The 15,767-nt window shown below is 37.3% G+C and overlaps 1 protein-coding gene across 1 annotated transcript; it reads right to left on the bottom strand.

Moving 5' to 3' along the window:
- Window positions 1-1,046: 1,046 nt before the first annotated feature.
- fbxl20 (F-box and leucine-rich repeat protein 20) lies at window positions 1,047-15,531 on the bottom strand. Its single transcript, XM_057354561.1, has 15 exons — window positions 15,249-15,531; window positions 9,243-9,304; window positions 9,081-9,135; window positions 8,571-8,645; window positions 8,380-8,474; window positions 8,164-8,232; window positions 7,992-8,087; window positions 7,794-7,920; window positions 6,750-6,824; window positions 6,449-6,579; window positions 6,290-6,350; window positions 6,146-6,190; window positions 5,819-5,875; window positions 5,300-5,512; window positions 1,047-4,604 (listed from the first exon to the last, which is right to left on the bottom strand). Exons 1-15 carry the CDS (start codon window positions 15,288-15,290, stop codon window positions 4,497-4,499), a joined length of 1,311 nt encoding a protein of 436 aa, XP_057210544.1. The 5' UTR covers window positions 15,291-15,531; the 3' UTR covers window positions 1,047-4,496.
- Between the last annotated feature and the right edge of the window lie 236 nt (window positions 15,532-15,767).

Raw genomic sequence — 15,767 nt, forward strand, 5'->3', positions numbered from 1 at the left:
CTTCCAAAAACTGAAGCAGAAGGTTTTCGGTGCTGTCGTGATGGAAGTAAAAGCTTACAAATGTGTATTTGTGGCCTCCAATCGTGGCACACACCCCAATGTAATTCCCGTAATTTAAAAAAAAATTCATGGCTGGTGTTAGCAATAATAGCAACACCTTTTGGCTCCGAGGAGAAAAATGTCAGGTAGCCTTTAGAATCATCATGGAGGCCAAAATGTCTGCATTTCAGTATCTTGAGTTTTGGATTCAATGCAAGAAATGACATTCTTGCGAAGCATTTTTGTCTTCTTTTTAGTAAAAAATATCAAAAACTTCATAAATTACTTGGCAAGAAAAGTGACCACAGATATTTAGTCTTGTTTAATGAAAAATGATATAAGAATCAAGTAAGTTTATGGTAAAATTAAGCGAACAAATCTGCTAATGGGGTGAGAAAAAGAAAAGAAGAGAGCCTATATCGGATTGCTCTATAGACCTATACACTAATAAAAATGAATTGCTGATAGGGATGTAACGATTCACTCAGCTCACGATGCGATACGATTCACGATTCTGATCTCACGATGCGATTTATTCACGATTTATTTTTACAAAATGAGTTGAAACAAATTAGAAATGAACAACTTCCCTTGCATTATTTCTTAAATGCTTCACATTTCTTTGTATAATAAAATAATGTTTTATTTCAAATAACAAAACTAAACTGCAATTTTATAACAAATTAATAATAGAAAAAGTCTCTTTAATATAAACAAACTAATACTGTCTGAGCTTTTCTTGGATTTTTTTGCATTTAAGAAATATCAGCATGTCCACGTTTAGATTTGCAGTGAAAATAGCGGCCCCTGCTGTTCAAAAAATGTATTGCGATTCAGTTCACACCTCAACCGATTTGAATCGTCGCTCATTATAACCGATTTTCAACCGGCTCACGGTGAATCGTTACATCCCTAATTGCTGAAAAACTATACCATTCATATAACATTCAGTCAGACAGTGATGAACATTTTAGCACGGCAACAATAACGGAAAAAACACACAGCTCTTAATAATATAGTTATATATTTATTCATTCTGCCATATTCATTTATATTGTTAATTGTAAAATAAAAAAGTACAAGAACTAACATAAGTACAGCCTTTGTGAAGGTTTTCCTCCCCACATTCTCAGGGTCCTGAAAGCTCATTGTTAAGGTCTCAAACGCTCAGGCCGTGACCTCAGATTGTAAATGTGTCCGTTTATCCCAAAATCAGAACGTGACCCCAAAACATCCAGAAGTGAAACACACTCATTGATAACAAGTGCACAGATAAGCATGTTGATTGAGATGGCGCTGTGACAGCAGTCAGATCAATGTGTGTTTGTGTGTGTATGAAGGATGATAGAGACATAAAACGAAAAAGAGATACAAGATGTTCGTTATCAGCAATGTTTTGAAGTCCCACGGCTTCTTAAAAGGCGACAAAGAAAAAAAATGGTTGTATACTGAATAGGGCAGAGATTTCTATTATAACTAAATCATTGTTGGAGTTAAATGTATAGAGAAACATTATTTGGGGTATTGCCGACTCGTTCTCTCAATGATTTAACGGCGAGATTAAAAATCAAAAATGATTTGCAGACAACACAGCGCAATGGCCACATTGAGAAGGAAGGATGTTAAACACACACATACAGAATACCAAAGCAGCGAGAAAATCTAAAAGCTGAAGAAACAAACCAAACGTGGACAAATCCTGATCTGACCTTTGCGAATCCTTTTGCTGGTGTAACCAAATTCGGTCAAAAATAAACGATTAACCATTTGTCGCATTTGAATTATAAGGTTCTATCTGCATTCTGAGCAGTTTTGAGATATTGAGCTTGAACCTTTGACTTTCCAATATACACACAACATAAAGAAATAACATCACAATGTAAATAATTTGCTACAGAAAAAGAATATGTACCTTGTAATCCCAAGGTGATGTAGAACTCAAATTATTTCGACTTGACAAAATAGTTCATTATGTTTGGTTACCTGCACACTATTATTAGTGTTTAAAACAAACAGTTTGGCTCGCGTGAGTCCTGCGTGACAACCACCCAAACACTCGTAAACATGTCAGAACATTTGGCGTTCCATACATTTTCTACGAAACGGTTTTAAAACTGGTCGCGCAGCAATAAAACAGAAACTCCCAACATGCTCAACATTGTATGAAGAGGTGGACTGACATCTCCAGATAAACTCGTGTACAGTGTGGGGTCCAAACGTCCGAGACCACTCCTGAAATCTCTACACGGGTGCATTTCTCTCGATTTAATAGCACTCGTTTTTATCACTCGTGAGTTGATCTGTTTATAGCTCATATGATGACGCGTTCTTCGTTTAATTTAAGGTGAACTTCACCTCGTATGTTTCTAAATGAAATAGACGCCGTTAAGAGAGCTATAAAATTCATGTGGCGAGCTCGAATCATTTGTGATCTTTAGTACGTATGAATTTGCTTACTGACCTAGTGCAGAAACATTTTTACTTATTACTTTTACATACATGTACTTTTATGTACGTATAGTATTTATTTCCACATTTCAATTATATTGTGAATCACAGAATCAAAGTGTGACCTGAGACTTTTGGACCTTGCTGTATTTAAAGGACAAAACTATAGACCCAAACGCAAAAGCATCAAGCGTATGAAGAATAGAGCATGAGCAATAATATCAATATTTAAGAACAGAGAGCATCATGAGAACAACGAAATGCCTTCTTAAGAATCTCTGCACTAAAGACATAGCCAACTGAGCAGGAATACACAAAAATAAGATTAACAACAAGAAAGTGGGGAAAAAACGAGCGGTTAGTGCCTCACACACACACACACACACACACACACACACACACAAACACTAGTGACTGTGTTTCAGTTCATGACTGGAGAAATACGTCTCTGATTCCAAACCAATGCATTTTATGTGCTGCCGAAAAGCCGATAACTTGACAAAAAAAGAATCAAAATAGGTACGAGACATCACAGAAAACAGCACCTGGTGAAGTCTACACGGCTCATACTACAGGCACCAAAAGTATACGCAACAAAGAAAAACGTAGTCCGAAATAAACAAATACATTGCGTGTGATTCTAACCAGATGAAAGAACTTTATCTTAAAAGCGATGGTAAGAATGGTCAATGTGTTAACCCCAGATCTTCTTTATGGCAACAGTATATCCCGCGAGTACTTTTGGGAGAAACTGAATATACATTTGTGCAAAAGTGGTTTATTGTAACTGCGACCGCATCACTTCATCCAATAACATGATCGCGATCACACGAAATGTTTACGTAACAAAATGCCACCAACTCGCCTCCAGGTCACGTTTATACTTTATAAAGCCCTATTGAAACAATCTTCTAATCTTGCAAGTTTGAGCTGGACAGATGTTTATTTTCAATAAAGGTCATTATCTAAACTACAAAAAATCACGAAACAAAGAAACTTACATTTTCGCAAGAGGCCAAGACAAAACGGAAACGATTACAATCGCGTTGAGAACAAGCACAACAAACAAAACATTTTAAAACAAACGCTTTTGATTGTGTTTGTGACGGGAGGACGTCATCTCATAGATCTAAAAGCCGAACCATTGTTGGCGGTTCGTTTACAAGTCATCTGGCGATTCGGGCGCATAAAATAGATTACGGTTGATTTGTTTGTTTGCTTTGAACAAATCCTAAATACCGAACAGTGGTCACCATAGTTATTGTTATCGACAAATGATGATCTCTTTTTAGATTCACATGACCAGTCCTGAACCATCTTGGCTTTTTACATTCGAATTTGCGGATGCGTCTTTTCTAAAATTCAAAGACTTTCTTAAGTGCATAATGGTGAAAGAGCAAAACACCTTCATGTGTGTTATCCAGACATCCAACCTGCTTCATCGGCAGCGTACATCAACCCCTCACCTCCGTCAGCGGACTGCCGCCTCCGTCAGCGGACTGCCGCCTCCACCTCTTATAGATCAAAAGCAAAACTTGGGAGTATCATGCTTAAAAAATGTCATATTTTACAAAGCCACAGAGTAAAACAAAGAGAGAGAATGTGTATTTGTGTGTCCATGGGAGGGGGGGGTCTTACAAGTAAACAACTATTTTTACACATCCGTGTAGGGGCAAAAAGAACGGGCAGGGCAGATTGTGGCTGCCAAAAAACTCGCCGGTTTCCTTTTAATGTTGTCTCTGCACAATCTGACGTATGTGATCCGTGGTGTTGTATCGAGTAGGAGCCACATTCTTCATGCTCTGTTTTTTAATGAACAAAAAATGCTCCCCAAATCCGTACGTGAGTTTGGTATAAAGCCACAGACGGGACTGTAGTGTTGGTTGAAGCTCATGAGAGTATGACCGGATGTGTCTCTCTTTTACTTTCATTAGACCTGACCGGGGACCCACCAGCAATGTGCTCTGGGTAGATCAGGGGGAGGGGTCAAGATGCAGTCTGTTTTTACATCATAGAAGGATGCAGCAGCGACAGAATCTCTGACGGCTTCCACCCACCGATGGAGGCGGAGTCACGGGTGCAAAGTAGGCGTGGACTTTAATGTTGGGTAAGTGAGTCTACAGAGAAAGAGGCGAAAAAGGGTCCAAAATGTTAACGGGTTTTTTTCTTCTTCAAACTTATCCAAACTTTGAAATTACACAAATGTAACTTTGGGAATAATGTGGGCAGGATCTATTTTGGGATCTTATTGGCCGCTGTTTGTGCAATATTTAGTCCAAGTCATCCATTTCGAAAACATTTTTAACAAAATTATTTAGGAATGAAAAAAGTTTCAATTAAAAGATTTTATAGATCATGTGAAACATTTAAAGCGTCAAGTGACCCTAACGTTTGAACGGTAACGTATATGTATATAATATATGATTATGATGTAATACTTGTTTAAATTCACTACAATAATGCACAACGTATCAAATATTTTTTCATATCCAAAATATAAATCTTCACTTTAATTTTTTAACTAATCAAATTAATCTATACCATTTAATAAATCACATTAAAATGATTGTCACAGCATGTATTACAGCCCTAATCTATAGACAAAATCAAATATTCTGGCTGAAAGAAATATTATCGATACATCACAAATGTGCATAGGCTATTGTAAAATGTCTACTGCATATATCTGAGAAAAGCTTTATTTTCAGTGATTATTATTATCTCGAGTTCATTCATTTAAATGTTCACCATCCAGAAACACAAGATCAAGCACATGTTGTCTATAAGCGAAAGACAGGGGTTGTGGACTCACCCTCAAGCGTTTGATGCCCGCGCGGGTGATCTGCTGGCAGTCGTAGAGCTCGATGCGATCCAGGCTGTGGCAGGTCTTCAGATGCTCCAAGGAAGCGTCCGTGATGAGCGGGCAGTTATCCAGCTCGATGACCTCCAGCCGGTCGTGAGCACAAGGACCGCTGCCCAGCTGTCTGATCCCATCATCAGTGATCAGCTCGCAGTGAGACAAACTCTGACACAAATCACACAACAGTATGATATCTGATATACTGTATATATATATATATATATATATATATAACGTGCTGTTTGTGGAAACACGCATTTCCTATCTTACACTTTAACATTTGCCATCTAAAATAAAATGAGTCATTTGGATGTTAACATATAACGAACATTTTCATCAAATTTGATATCTGAGAATTTTGCTGTTGTGTCTCTGATATCATGGAAAATTATACCAAATGTTTCTCTGGTTGCACGGCAGTTTTGAAAATAACTTGATATATGATGTGTGTTTTCTTATTTCATCTTTTACCAGAACTTGGAGTCGAGGGCAGTGTATAGATAACTGGATGAGTGTCCCATCTGTGATCTATAGAAGAAGCATTACCATTACTGTATATCAGCGACACACGTTTGAAGCCATGTAACAGAGAAATCAAGATGAACACACACACATACAGCAGAAAAAAACACAACTTTAACATATATTTTGCATACACATCGATTACCGATGGGCAGATTTTGTTGTTTATTAAATACTAAAATAAAATCATAAAAGATGCGATCTACAAACATAACATTATCACAGCTCAAATAACCTAAATAATATTACTAAGAACAGCAACACATTCTCCCTCACCTGTACACACTCTTCTAAATCCATCTTTTCTAGTTCATGACAATTCTGTAAAAAAAAGACAACATGGAGTGACATAAAACACATTTGATTTGGGGTTTAATACATGCAGGATTAAACTGCGAGATGTTTTGAGAAGTATCTCACCCGAGCTAAAGAGGTAAACCCGACGTCTGTGAGCTGAGAGCAACGAGCCACTTCTAATATTCTACATGAGACAAAGAGATAAATCAATGATCCACAGTCAACTTTCGGTTTCTGATCAACTGATGATGTCCGATGATTGATCAGATGCGTGTTATGCACCTGAGGCGAGGGCAGTTTAGGCCCAGGGCATTGAGAATAGCATCTGTGATGTTCGCACAGCCCGACACACACAGCGACTGAAGCCGATGACACCCTCGACAGATGGTTATCAGACCTTCATCTGTGATCTGCTACTCGGTTCACACACAAAGAGATTTCTACATGAGGAACCCATCCACCCCTTGATCATACAATCTGCTTACGGTATATGTAACAAGTGTCATGTTTTCATCAACACGATGTATTCATTACAATCATTTAACTGATGTCACAATTTGTCTTTGTCATTTGTGTGTCTTACTGAACACGTCTGTAAGTTGAGCGTGACCAGCTCTGGACAATGTGCTCCGATTTGCTTGAGAGCCTCGTCTTCCAACTAAATAAGACACAACATAAGAGCTTTGGATCAGACAAAATGTTTCACAAAATGTTTCATTTTAATCTAACCAATAAACATGCCTCATGTGGTTACATCTACATGTCAAAATTTCTATTTCATTCGGTTGAATCAATTAGTGACCACATGAGGTCGCACCGGGACGTCATTCGGTTTGATCAGACAAAAATAGATCCTTAAAGGAACAGTTCAGGCAAAAATACAAATTTGATCAACGTTTATTCAACCTCATGTCATTCAACTCGTTTGTTCTTTTGGAACACAAAAGAAGATATTTTGAGAAATGTCTCAGCGTTTTTGTGTCCCTACAATAGAAGTCAATAGGGGCCAGTGTTGTTTATTACCATGTTCTTCTTAGTTACCAATATCTTCTTTCGTGTTTGCAGAAGAAAGTCATACAGGTGGGTAAATAAAATGAAAAAAAAAATCACTTTAGGAGCGTGTTAAAGAGACTCTGTCATTGACATTGAGTTGTTCCAAATCTGTATAAATTTAAAATAAAACAGAGAAAGATATTTGGAAGAATGCTTATAACCACACAGATAGATCTATTAAGAACTATATTATAGAATATAGTATATAATATATAATATATACCTATTATAGAACTGTTTAAAATGTGATATATATTTTTTATATATATTTACAGTAGGAAATTGACAAAATATCTCCATGTAACATGATCTTTACTTATTATCCTAATGATTTTTGGCATAAAAAAAAAATCGATCATTTGGACCCATACAATGTTTTGTTGGCTACATATTTTATATTTTTAATAAAAAGATTTCATAACTAATTTTAATCATAAATAATTAATTCAAATAAATATGATCAATAAATAAAATCGTTTCATGGGTAAATTATCACAATTAACCTCAAAATGTTTTAAAACAGTCAATTCTGTAAAGGAATAAGGTAAAGTGAAGAGGTCTGAATCAGATTTACCTGTGTGCAGCCCTTAAGGAACAGGCATTTGAGACCTGGACAACATCTCACAAGCGCCTGTACGCCATCTTTGGTCACCTGGTCACACCAAGAGATGTTCAACTGCTCCAGTAGAGGACAGCCCTCACTAAAACGAGAGAAACAGACGCTTCAGAGACGTTCAACCAGCACGTGCCCATCATCTGAATGACCTCTGACCTCAGTGCTTTGAGAGACAGGTTTGTAATCGAGGTACAGGAGGCAAGATCCAAGTGCTTCAGTTTGGGACAAAACTTACTCAAGCTGTTGCAGGTACTGCAAAGAGAAAGCCAGAGGTTTAATACACATCAACAAGATGCGCACGACATCACGCACGCTGGCGTGCACCCACCTGTCAGTTATCTTTGTGCAACCGTTGAGGCTGAGCAGCTCGATGTTTCTGCAGTTCTGAGCAAACGTCCTGGCAAAATTAAATAGTTTAATAATTACATTTTGTCACGATTAAATAGTAATAATAATTCCTTGGTGCTTTTCAAAACAGGAATGAAAAGCAGACGTATGTTTGGGAATAGAGCAGAGATCTTAAAGATGCTAAGACGTTTTTCACCTGAGCGCACTGTCACCAACTCCCAGACATCCTCGGAGACTTAACTTTCTAAGGAAGCCTCCACAGCGTTTTGAGATGTTCTCCACCACACGGCCCTGTAAAAGAACGGGTTTTTAGCATCTCTTATCTATTTCGGTAAAAGCAATGTTTTGTAAGTTTTAGTGTTTTGAAACAATTTCTCAGTTTCTGACCTCAATGTCCCTCTGGAAGTCAAAGAGGTCAATACGCTGCCAGTTACTGCCATCCAGAGCTAACAGGTTCCATGACTGAGAAACAGACATGTAAACAAAATAATAATAATAATAATAATAAGTAAAAGAGAATAACCTACTACAGTAAAACCTGGTTTGTTTAAATGGCTTCTGCATTAGGAGCAAACAAGAAAAAAAGTCATCATCATTTACCCCAAAATTATTTTTTCACCCTCTTGTTATTCCAAACCTGTCTGACTTTCTCTCTTTCTTCTGCACAACACAAAAGAAGATATTTTGAAGACATAACCAAACAACACTGAACCCCATTGACTTCCATTGTCTGAACATAAAACTGAGACATTTCTCAAAATATCTTCTTTGGTGTTCCACAGAAGAAAGAGTCATTTACAGGTACTGAATGACATGAAGGTGCATAAATAAATAATGACAGAATATTTATTTTGGGACAAACTATCGATTTAAAGCCCTGGGGCTAACGGTACGTACTCGTGAGACTTGTGCACAGCGGCAGAGTGTCACTACATCCAGAAACGAGAAGATTCTGTAAAATAACAAATTAAACGAAACATCAAGTCATAATATCTGTCTGCTATTTGCACAATAAAACACAGAGTTTAAATGGATTATTAGGAAAGACTTCACACCGACCGTAACAACAGCTCCTTTGGCAGCTTCTTGTTGATAAAAGCCTCATCATTATTGGAGAACATCTGAAGAGAGAGAAACGTGCCATCATAAACGGAGTTCCTTATAGCTAAAGGTCAATAACAACACTCTGGTGTGAACGATGTCAAGCTGCTGAAAATGAACAGCACAGTCGCCTCTTTGTTGTGATACCAGAAGTGACTACTCCATAATAAAACAAGAAATATAATCGAACAGAACTGCTCAGAAACCAAAGTCAAACGTCTTTATATTTAAAATGCATTAACTGCTGCTTAGAGAAAGCAGTTTCAATTTATTTTAAAAAATCTGCCAATGGGGTAAAAAAAATAATCTTGAATTAAGGTTTACCTTTTTCTTAGTCACTCAATTCAAGATTATTTTTCTTACCCCATTGGCAGATTTTTTTGCTTGTTTTAAGCACAAATTCACTGAAATTTCATATTTTTTGACTAAAAACAAGACTTATTTTCTTAGGTCAGTTTGCTCATCAAGAAAATGCTTCTTGATTCAAGAATGTTTAGACATTTTTACTGGAAAACAAGAAAAAACGACTAAGTAAGAAAGTCATTTTTTGCAGTGTAAAAAGTAATATAATGCTTGTGTCTGACTAGAATATTCTCAATCTAAAGGTTGTAAGTCAATTTATAATGCATGTAAAGCTTTTCTGGACACACATTCATAAAGCACATTTATGAATGGAATGGATATATGAATGAAAACACCTCTGATTTAAAATAACTAACTAACTTGTAAAGTACAATTATTAAACCTTTTGGTAGGAAGAAATAAAATCAAATATAGGCCTAAATATTATTTACAAAATCTAAGCTAAACAAAAATTTGAATTGTTCCCTTAAGCCCATTGCACATTGAGTCCGAAATTTGCGTCCGAAATTTCTGCACGTTAAAAAATAAATACGACCTCACGTTGTGTCAATCACATTTACACACTGCCTCCGATATTTTCGTCTGTCAAAAAAAATTCGGACCGGGTTCGATTTTCTGCGTTTTTCGCATCCGTCAAGCTTTTTGAGTGGCCTTTTATAACAATTCAGAGACACCGTACAAACAAGAGCCAAATACGAAAAAACGCATACGAAAATTTCGGACTGTATGTGCAAAGACCTTTAGCCCTCATGTTGTGTTCGGGTCATTTTGAGTGAATAATTTTGGCAATATGACATAAAATATTTGCACTGATGTTCACACTAGCCTACTTTAATCTAGACTAAGCAGGAAGTTTGTTCAGTCATTTTTAAGGTGCCTTAGCTCAAATCAATGAAGCCTATGATTAATCAGTTTGAAAAATAAACGCAAAACCAGTCCTAAATGAAAGAAAAACAGTTTGACAAAAGATTGAATCCAAATTTTGCCGACAATATAGCATATTGAGTGATTTATAAGCTCTCTTTGGTAGGCGGGTCATTTTGACCCGGGAACACCACAAATGTGATTCTGTGCCATTTTGTGCACAATTAAAGGTCCAGTCAGTGAAATCTAGCGGCAAGGTTGCGAATTGCAACCAACCGCTCACTCCATCCCTCCCTTTCGAAACACTACGACGGCTGACAGAACATGGCGAATTACATGCAAGGGGACCCGCGGTGTATGTAGATAGAAATAGCTCATTCTCAGGTAATAAAAACATAACGTGTGTAAGCTCTTTATACACCTCTGAAGGCATAGATATATATTATATTTCATTTCTATCAATCGATCATCCCAAAAATAACTGGACCTTTAAAGCATTTCAAAACAAACTTTCTGATTGAACATTAAAGTTGGCCAGTGTGAACAACAGTGCAAATTTTGGTCATATTTTATTTAATATTACCAAAATTATTCACAAAAAATGCTTTTTTCAGTCAAAGACTGAGGTGCCTAAACTCAGATTAACTAGGCCTACGATTAATTTTGATTTTGAGGTGAACTTTTCCTTTAAGCAAAACATGTTCAAATTATTTTTGGTGCCAAATTTTGATCAGTTTTACTGGAAGTCAACTGTATGAAGATTTTTTGGGTATGTCACGGTTTACTTTATTTTGCTATCCTCATTTACATCAATGAACTACAGTGTCCTGCACCCACTAGTAAAAAAAATCAAAAATGATATCTGGTGTCTGAATAATTTTTGGTTTGACTGTAGCTGTAAAACACAGCACATAGGCACATGGGCGGTGTTCTTAGAGATGTGTTGGCCTTATCCGGGCAAGCAGGTTTATCTTGGTCTCATCGAACCACAAAACCTTTTACCACGTGGTAACAAGAGATACAGATGTCCTACTGAATAATTCAGACAGGACCGGATGTTCCTTTTTTTTAGAAGTAACTACTGCAGATACAAGAATTATGAAGAAGATATTGTTTGTGCATGGTAAGTAATGATGCATGCATGGCCTTCTGTTTCTATAGATTTACAATCCATTTGTTTGCTTAAGGAGCCATACAGTAGATCAAGTTCAGATTGTGTCATCAGGTATGACAATCTACCATCTAATCTGAAATACTCTGTATAGCTGGAGGGCTTTATAATTACTATTAAATCTACAGTATGTATTTTTTTCTTACCAAATTTGTTCAGATCATGTCTGTGTTATATATTTTAATTACAAGAAAAACAAGAAAAAAAACATATTTTAATGATCAAGAACAAATGACCCCAAATTCCCATTACTACTGGTAAAGAAATAGTAATATACAAATGCAAACCAACTATGAAGTATGTTCTCAAAAACAATACCTGATTTAAAATAAAAATGATAAAATGTCTTTATACATACATATTTTAAACATAACAAAGACTACAGTTCAACTGAAGGAAACATCTTGTTATCTCATCTGTCATATAACTTCAGAAGACTTGGGAAAAAGTGACTTCCTGTTTTACACACATGGTTTCCTGCTTTCTGAGTGGTCCAGGTACCTTCACAGACTGTAGTCTCACTCAGAGCCGTTGAAACACAGAGTTACGACACTCGCATATACGTCCGTTGGACGAATGAAATGCGGAAGTAACTTGTGTCATGGAGTGACCAATAGTTCCAAACACTACACTGAAGCCCATTCATTTCAATGTCTCCCAAACGCATTTGCTGTACAGTTGGTGAAACAACGGCATGTTTATACATTTTAACAAGTTGGCGGACATATCTTATATTCATAGATCTTATATTCATATTACTCCCAAGACAAAATGCTGATATAAATGTAGTCAACGTAGTATTCAGTGTACACAATGTGCTAATATATTTAGCAAAATTTATGCAAATATAGTTGCTGTTGACTGTCCCGCTAAAATCCATTCAAATAGGTTGACAGCACGGATTTGTTTTGAACTATATGTAGGCTCAGAGATGACGTATTTTTGTTTGCAAAGCCCGGAAGCAAGTTAGCATTTTAGGACTTCTGGTTCCATCGCTCCAAAGTCTATGGGTTTTTTTAATGGGTTTTGGGTAAATTGCCCGAAATAAGGTCTGTGGTAAACAAAACCTCTAAATATTTTCACGTTTTATTCTATGACATAAAACACACCAATTATAACCCGCTTGTGATTTTTTAAAGCCTTTTTGTGTCTTAAAAATGGCGGTTGCTAACAAGTTGCTAAAAGTGACTACTTCCTTTGGCGGGGACGTTAGACGTCATCGGGCATATAAAGCTCACAAATAATGCAACATGGGCACAAATCTCTTAAAACGTAGATGTGGATTCATTTACCGAGTAATTACTTACCAGGGAACACATTTTTAATAAAGTTTGAAAGAGTTGTCGGAGGCTTGGTGGTGGTGACGTTGATATCGAGCGACCTTAAGTGAAGTCTGTTTATAGCATCTTGTTAGCTTTTTACTTCTGCTGGTTGTATTTCGGCTTCAAAAGTAACAAATGTGGTGTTGATCTGTAAAGATTATCTTGATAGACAAAATGTGTAAACATCTTAAACCTTTGTTAATCACGGAGCTTATTTTTTGCAATCTTCCAAGTCTATGAGAAAAATGCATAGGCTTTTGGTTGAGGGAACCAGCGCTACTTCCAGGTTAGCCTACAAAAATACGTCATCTCTGAGGAACTGGATTGAGCGCTCCATGAACCTCGTGACCACACAGCGGCAAGATCGAGTGTCGTAACTCTGTTTTTCAACGGCTCTGGTCTCCCTTATCTCACATACCAACGCCATTTCCACAGTCTGTAGTCAGAACACATACATAAATCAGTCCTGCAGCCAATGTTGCTTTTAAGTAGCGCTGTCGCGATAAACCGACGATAAATATCACGTGATTTATGCACAGCTTTTGAGTGAAGTACGGGAAAATGCTGCTGCATCCGAAAGCCAGAGGGCGCGCTCGTGCGGAAACTCCAAATACGCACTGCAGAAGAAGACCATAACACGTTCAAGAACCTAGGAAATGCCTATGGACATGTTTTTATCACTGTTACTCAAGCCTCATCAGGTATTTTTATGATAATAAAGTATATTTATAATGATCATGTTTGACGGGTGTTGCTTTTTTTAAATGCACATTATAAGCGACTCAAACTCGCACTGCTCTTAGATCGAGCAGCATTTCCTACTGATCCCGGAGCCGTGCTTCACGGACAAGCTACGCATTGAACTATGTTCAGATAATCACAATGTTACTAAAAACAAAACAGGTCTTTAAACAACACCAAGCTTTTTAAATAAAGTTCAAACACAGAGTACAGTCATGCCAATGAGAAATTGCAGAGAAGAAACTACTACAAAACTATAAACATATGATAAATATAGTTTCTATTCAAAATGGCATAGTTAAATTACTGTGAATGTATACTAAGTATGACATTTTATACACAGACCGTTCACAAAACAGCAACTTTAAAGTTACCACGGTGTTGTTAACATAACAACAGGTGTATTTTTAAATAAATTGATGGTCACTTCAAATATAATCAAAGCAAACCTTATGCAACAAAAAAACATACTTGTCTAAGGGTTTCAGGTAAACCATCAGCTGTCCCGTTAAAACCAGCACAAAAATTATTTATGTGTGTTTGGGCCTAATCTCAGTAGCAGGATTTAATGGTGTTTTTTTTCTTCCCATCTACTAGACAACATCCCACCATCACATCACCAACAGAGACCATTGTAGTTTAACACCAATACATTTCCTATAAGAACCATTGGAATTTCTGTACAGTAGGCTAATGGTTTCTATTGTTTTGTTTCCAGCAGGGGGCTATCTCCTATTTAAGCTTGAACCCAACCATCAGAACAATGTCAGGCTTCTCGACATAATGGCTGTGTTTCTAAACGTAGCTGCCTACCTAACGTTACCTAGGCAGCATTCTAGATAGCGTCCCCAAACTGCAGTCTAGGTAATAATCTCAGTAAGTTTTAAAACACAGCCGGTGTTAACTTGCCCGAACGCGGCTTCACTTTGCGTATTTAAGAACAAAAACAAAGCTAATGTGTGCGTACACATTCCCAAGTGATATAAGTTGTGATGTGGTTGTGTTTAAACGTAAAGGCCCTTGTATGCACAGCATTTGTTGTGGCCGGCTGTTTTCACTCCAGCCTGCAGGCCTATCAGCATTATCCGTATCGACTGCTAATATAATCTCAGCTAACCGGTTCAATGTACAAAACCCATCTTGTAAATATCTGGCAAACATGTAACTTGTAACTGTTGCTTCACGTAACATAAGATAAAAACATTAAAGTGCATTGTAATGGCTCACTAAGCGTTCAGCTTGACACAGCTGTTTATACAAACGGACACAAAGTAGCGACAAAACCTGATGTCTTCTCTTTGACTTTACTCAAAACACAAGTTGATATGCTAACATTGACAAGTGATTATTTAAAGTCATTTAATTGCGGAAGCTCGGCCTCTTCTACCGCAACCAGTTGGAATCCTCCATTATTTAAGACGTTTAAGAATAAAAGACGCAAAATATGACGAGACGATTGTTTACATCGACATGTCAATGTGAAAATAAACAGTGGCTACTCGCCTCAAAGCGACTCCGCGAGACGCCGTTCACCTCCTTACCCATCCCGAACGGTGCCAACTGAACCAACTCGGTAAACCGGGGAGGAAAAGCGCGTCCGGTTATTAAAAGGGAACGAACGTGTCGGCGCCGCTGGTTTCCGTCGAGCTCATGTCTTGTTTTCGGTTAATTTCCTCGAGGTTGCTGATGGCGAAGATACAGAAGAGCCCCAGCGGTAGAAATATGAACAAATCAAGCATATCTCCTCTGTTGTGTAGATCACCCCCTCCCCTTTTACCAAGACTTGATCTCACAGTTTCCACGTTTGTTTATAACTGTAAAATACGCGTTGTGGCTTATCTTATACATAAATATTGCATTTCCATGGGCGCATAAACATCTCTCAATAAACGAGTCTTACAGCTGCTGTATTTATGAGATTGACAGTATGTGTAGGCCTTGTAACATGGTAGTACTTGTCTATGGACTAGATCAAGGTCGAAAGTATCTACTTTTTCATTTAACATCACCATCCTTTAGCTG

Source organism: Triplophysa rosa, linkage group LG16, assembly GCF_024868665.1.
Source record: "Triplophysa rosa linkage group LG16, Trosa_1v2, whole genome shotgun sequence".
Classification (NCBI taxonomy): domain Eukaryota; kingdom Metazoa; phylum Chordata; class Actinopteri; order Cypriniformes; family Nemacheilidae; genus Triplophysa; species Triplophysa rosa.